Here is a 6,000-nt window from a genome sequence, read left to right on the forward strand (position 1 = left end):
GCCTAGAGTTCAATTCTTCGCCTTTGTTACAGGCCCCACTCTGTGTATAACCGGTGGACACTCTACTTAATAATGCAAACATTGTAAAACATGGAAAAAATGGACCAGTTACATTTGTCCCCCAGTCGAGATTTGCCCCGCTGTACCTTACTACCTGTACCTGTCTGATTTAGCATGACAAATACGAATGTTTCCGGAAAAATACGAAGGTCGAGCTTTTCGCACTCCATCCGTATTATTTATCCGGACGACCGGTCTGGCCTAGCGTGTAGTGACCTGCCTGCTACGCCGCGGTCCCGGGTTCGAATCCTGGTAAGGGCATTTATTTGTGTGATGAGCACAGATATTTGTTCCTGAGTCATGGATGTTTTCTATGTATATAAGTTTGTATATTATATGTATCGTTGTCTGAATACCCATAACACAAGCCTTTTTGAGCTTACCGTGGGACTCGGTCAATCTGTGTAAGAACGTCCTATAATATTTATTTATTTATTTATTTATTTAACCCTTAAATGCATAGTGATGTATATATGCATCATGCATTTTTGACTCTATTGACAGCATGTCAAAATTCAAATTTGAATAAATCTTTGTCAAAGTCATGCATTTAAGGGTTAAAAGGTCAGATAAACTGAAATCTCACAAAACTTACAAGCCTTAAAAGTCTCAAGACAAAATCGCATTAGGTTCAAGACGTCCGGCAGAGACATTAGCTGAAAGTTCCAGTGAGAAGTAACGTAACTAGGTAACAGAAATGGAAAAGTTACGGCTCAATACTGCAGGTGCTTGTCCTAAGTAACTGAGATACGTGAGGCCAATGACCCTCTATTTGTTTCTTTGACGTTTAAAAATACTTTATACGATATAATGTATGTACCTACTTATAACATAATAATTTTTAAGAAAAAAAAACCGCCTTCCTTTGGGGTTCTGGTGATAAATACTTTCAAATGTTGGATTATGTTATCAATTCGTCTGTATATTTTTTAATGTTTGTTATTCGATATCTCCGTCATTTCTGAACCAATTTTGAAATTTGGATTATTCTGAAGTACTTACAGATGAGAATGATTATATTGATTATCAGAACGGAACTCTAACCAGGGGCGGCTCACTCTTCATCAGCAGTTCATCAGCAGTTCGCATGCTGTTCTTATAAAAATACCAAAGTCACTATAAGTGTGCCGTTCAGATTTGAGGAGTTCCGTTCTAACCATCATCAGCAGTTCCACTGCACCAAATGTCACTGTTTGGAACAATTGTAACTAATAAATGTTTTCCATTATTACACTATAATGTTGAGTTCTATATGTATCGATTTTTAACGATTATTTCTGTATGAAATTGTATATTAAAGACTCAATATTATTATGAACAATAATTACAACAATAAATTGCTCTGATAATTAGGTTAGATTAAGATCATATCATAATATATATTTAATGAACTATTCATCAGAGCTTGTAATTAGGCCTACATGAATAAAGATATTTTGAATTGAATTGAATTGAATTATCCACTGAACACGCCTACCATAATATATAACCGGTGGACATTCTACTTAATAATGCAAACATTGTAAAACATGGAAAAAATGGACCAGTTACATTTGTCCCCCAGTCGAGATTTGCCCCGCTGTACCTTACTGACGCTGTCTGCTTTAGCATGACAAATACGAATGTTTCCGGAAAAATACGAAGGACGAGCTTTTCGCACTGCATCCGTATATATTTAACCCTTAAAATGCATAGTGATGTATATAAATGCATCATGCATTTTTGACTCTATTGACAGCATGTCAAAATTCAAATTTGAAAAATCTTTGTCAAAGTCATGCATTTAAGGGTTAAAAGGTCAGATAAACTGAAATCTCACAAAACTTACAAGTCTTAAAAGTCTCAAGACAAAATCGCATTAGGTTCAAGACGTCCGGCAGAGACATTAGCTGAAAGTTCCAGTGAGAAGTAACGTAACTAGGTAACAGAAATGGAAAAGTTACGGCTTAATACTGCAGGTGCTTGTCCTAAGTAACTGAGATACGTGAGGTCAATGACCCTCTATTTGTTTCTTTGACGTTTAAAAATACTTTATACGATATAATATATATTATGTACCTATAACATAAAAATACACAGTGTTTTTATTGAATTCCGTTTACTTTAAGAAAAGGTTCTTTAGGTCAAATGCAGTTAATTTCTTTAGAAACTAGCGTCTTTCTCTCTTCTCTCTTCTCTCTCTCTTCTCAGCATATTTGCGTCCACTGCTGAACATATGCCTCTTTCTCTCTTACGTTTATCGAATTATTAAAAAAATAAATTAAATACTGAACACGGTGTGTGGCATCCCTTACCACTTCCTTATGTTATTTGTTTTGACATTTGCCGTCAGACACTTGACACTGACTTTAATGTTATTATTAAGGTCATCTCACACTTATTAATTCATTTGTTATGTATGGAAAGGAAAAAAAAATCGAAATTAATGAAAAGCGATATACAGAGTGGTTCCTGATGATGAACCTAACTGCGTGTCGAATTTAACGGAAAACAAAAAAACACGGTTGTATATCGTAAAATACTTTATTCAAATAAAGTACCTAGATTACGCATTCAATGAATTGACGGAAAAATCAATAATACTTGCTAACTTTTACCCATAGAATGGACGAGAGGAGATTACCTACAAACTTTTAATTGCGGCCGCAAAGTACAAACATTCGCGTCCAAAACGTCGTAGGTATGTTTTACCATACCCTTTTTCACAGAATAAATAATACTTAGTACAAACGTACAGAAAGGACACTTCCTACAAAACCGACGTTTGACAGTGGTTCAAGGTCAAATCATGGCCGGCATCAAGGTCGACTAACTAGGGTTGTCAAAAATGAAGTAATTATCTTAACAGTGGTAACTTGGACTTAAACCGGTTCCTTTTTCCAGTACCTATTGTGAAAATGTTTAAAAGATGCATCGTTGTTAAAACTTTTTTCGTATATATCTGATTTGAATAATAGTTCTTGGCAGAAGTCACGTTTGGCAGAAACACCTTACGCGGAATATGCTTTGGCATCAATCATTTTGCAAATTTTTATAATACCGAATCGTACGTTGGCATAAAATTGATGAGCATACCTAATAGTCTTCTAGCCGAATACTACTTTTGCAGATAATATTTGTGCATAATATTTGGGCGGCATAAAGTTGCAATTTGCTTTTTGATAGCGAGACGGATGTGTTGGGGATGCAAGATACCTAACACTCCTCCTCGCTTCGCTCGTCATCGTACCTAACGGGGGCTCTGGGACAGTATTTCCTTTTCGATAGCGTGTCATAATTCTGCTCTTGTAATAGTATGCTATACGATTATTATGGAACATAAAATTATGCTAAATCAAAGTCGACCAAAGTAATATTCTGTATAAACAATATTCTGCCAAATGTGTCGTATGCGTGGTAGTAATAATGTCAACTAAGTTTTAGGCAAAATTCGATCGAAAGTTTTTCTGCGAAACATGTTATGCGGAGTGTGTTTCTGACCAAAATTATTCTGCCAGATGAGGGTAACCCTTAATAAATATTATTTACGCGTAACAAGTAAAAATAGAGAATTGAAAGAGGGCAAGAGTTGAAGAAAGAGTTGAAAAAAGGAAATTCAGAAAATAGTAGGTAAGATATTTAGATGTGAATTATTTTGCGATTGATAAATTGAAGATACGAACTTTTGTCTCCGCATCGGGTGGAGGAAAGTTCTCTTGTGTAGACCGTAAACAAACAAGTTGTTAAGCTATAGGTAGGATGACAATTATTGCAAAAGCTTAGCGAAACCAAAAAAAAAAAAATATTATTGCAAAAGTTTACCGGTCTGGCGCAGTCGGTAGTGACCCTGCCTGCTACGCCGCGGTCCCGGGTTCGAATCCCGGTAAGGGCATTTATTTGTGTGATTAGCACAGATATTTGTTCCTGAGTCATGGATGTTTTCTATGTATATAAGTATTTATATATTATATATATCGTTGTCTGAGTACCCACAACACAAGCCTTCTTGGGCTTACCGTGGGCCTCAGTCAATCTGTGTAAGAATGACCCTATAATATTTATTTATTTATTTATTTTTATTTAAATGCATGCAAAGTTTGTGCAGTGCAAATCTGTAAGTACCTGGTTAGTTCGTGAAATCTTGCGTGTCTACTTAACTCAGCTTCTGTTACGAAGCAAGAGTCTACTGTTTTATAATTTACATATTCTACTTATTATACATACAAACGTCATCAATGTTTGTCTGTGTTTTGCTGTCGATTTCACTTTGTTTTTTATTTTCATACCTTTTCTACTCAGGAGCTCTTTCCATCTTAATAAGAGACAAAAAAGGGTACCTAAAACTTTTTATTCTAGCCATCTAGCCGAGCGTTCCCCAAAGGTGTAACGCCATCTAGGCCACCGTACCTTTTTCTCTAGGGCCTTGAGGTACGTTTTTTCTTAGACTTTATCCGTCTATACGGAGTTAGATATATGTCTTTGGTACGGTCAAATTTTGCAAAGTTCCCGTCAAATTACGGAGTTACCTTGTTAACCCTTTGACCCGCTGCAAGTATTCCAGTGACCCGCATTCTTTAACTCCGGACATTCATGTAGGGGGTTGAAGGAATTTGCATGTTGGAAGTTACCTTCATCCATGTCGTGCTAATCTTGGCTAATTTAAAATTATTCTTTGCGCCTTTATTCAAAAATTCTTTTAACACTTCTTTTTACGGCCTCCTCGTCGGGTGTTGTCGAAAAGGAGTTGATATAAAGAAATAAAGTGACAGTAAGTCAGTGTCACGACAGAAAGAAAAACGCATTATCGTATATTACATTTGTTGCGAAGGTTAATTCATTTATATACATATTGGGGACACCTTACACAGGTCAACTTAGGCCCAAACTAAATAAAGCTTGTACTATGGGTACTAAGCGACAATATACATGCTTAAAATAAATAGATAAATACATACTAAGAAAACATCCATGACTCAGGAACAAATATCTGTGCTCATCACACAAATAAATGCCCTTACCGGGATTCGAACCCAGGACCGCAGCTCAGCAGGCAGGGTCACTACCGACTGAGCCATACCGGTCGTCAGTAATTAAAGAGGATCCTCAAACTAAATAAAATACATAAAAATAAACAACCTAAGTACCTATATCAGTGAGTAAATATTTGGTAAGTTGTCAACATAACCCTGTTTCGGTTCACAGGACCAAAAATATGGATTTTTGGTCCTGTGAACCGAAACAGGGTTATGTTAGACGAAGATGGACCGTATGTAAATTTTGTAACATGTACATTACCTATAAATATTTCAAATAGACTTAATTGACCGAACCTTTTGATTGAACAAAAAGAAACACTGTGAGTCTAGTGTGTTTAGACATATCATTGAGTGTGAATGCAACCAGTGATAACGCTGAAAGTGAACGCAGCCGACGCGCACCAAGGAGGGTAGATCGCGCGCTGTCTACGCAACTTTGACATCCACCCGCCTTCTTCAGTTTTGCGTGATTATGATGCATGCAACTGCGTCGAAATTCCGGGAGCTCGACAAAAATTAAAAAGGTAATCACGGTCTATATCCCGGTCAATATAAGTCTAATGAAAATAACCGTGAATCGATCAAAACTCTCAATTTGAAAATTAATTTCTATTTTAAGTTGTGATTTGCAAAAAAATCAAAAAAATCAAAATAAATTATTCAGCAAATAGGCCACAGGGGCACTTTTACACGTCACATGTACATATTTAGAAAATATTTAAAATTGAGTTGAAATTACAATTGATACTATTATATACTAATTCTAAGTTCTAACTAAAGTTAAAGTTAAGTTGCAGTTTCCCTTACCAGTTTCTTTAGTCATTCATTATTCAAAATTTGAATAATGAATGACTAAAGAAACAGAAACAGAAAGTGACTGAAGCACATTTAATGTGCTTCAGTCACTTTCTGTGTAATACAAGAG

General features: G+C 35.9%; 1 protein-coding gene across 1 annotated transcript in view; it reads right to left on the minus strand.

Annotated features, from left to right (window-relative positions):
• LOC125225550 overlaps positions 1-4,677 on the minus strand; it is a 41,364-nt gene extending 36,687 nt beyond the window's left edge. The window contains exon 1 of the mRNA XM_048129308.1: positions 4,668-4,677. Within this exon, the coding sequence (XP_047985265.1) occupies positions 4,668-4,677 (10 nt within the window). The remainder of the gene's footprint in view (positions 1-4,667) is intronic.
• Positions 4,678-6,000: the final 1,323 nt, after the last annotated feature.

This window comes from Leguminivora glycinivorella, chromosome 4, assembly GCF_023078275.1.
Source record: "Leguminivora glycinivorella isolate SPB_JAAS2020 chromosome 4, LegGlyc_1.1, whole genome shotgun sequence".
NCBI lineage: Eukaryota > Metazoa > Arthropoda > Insecta > Lepidoptera > Tortricidae > Leguminivora > Leguminivora glycinivorella.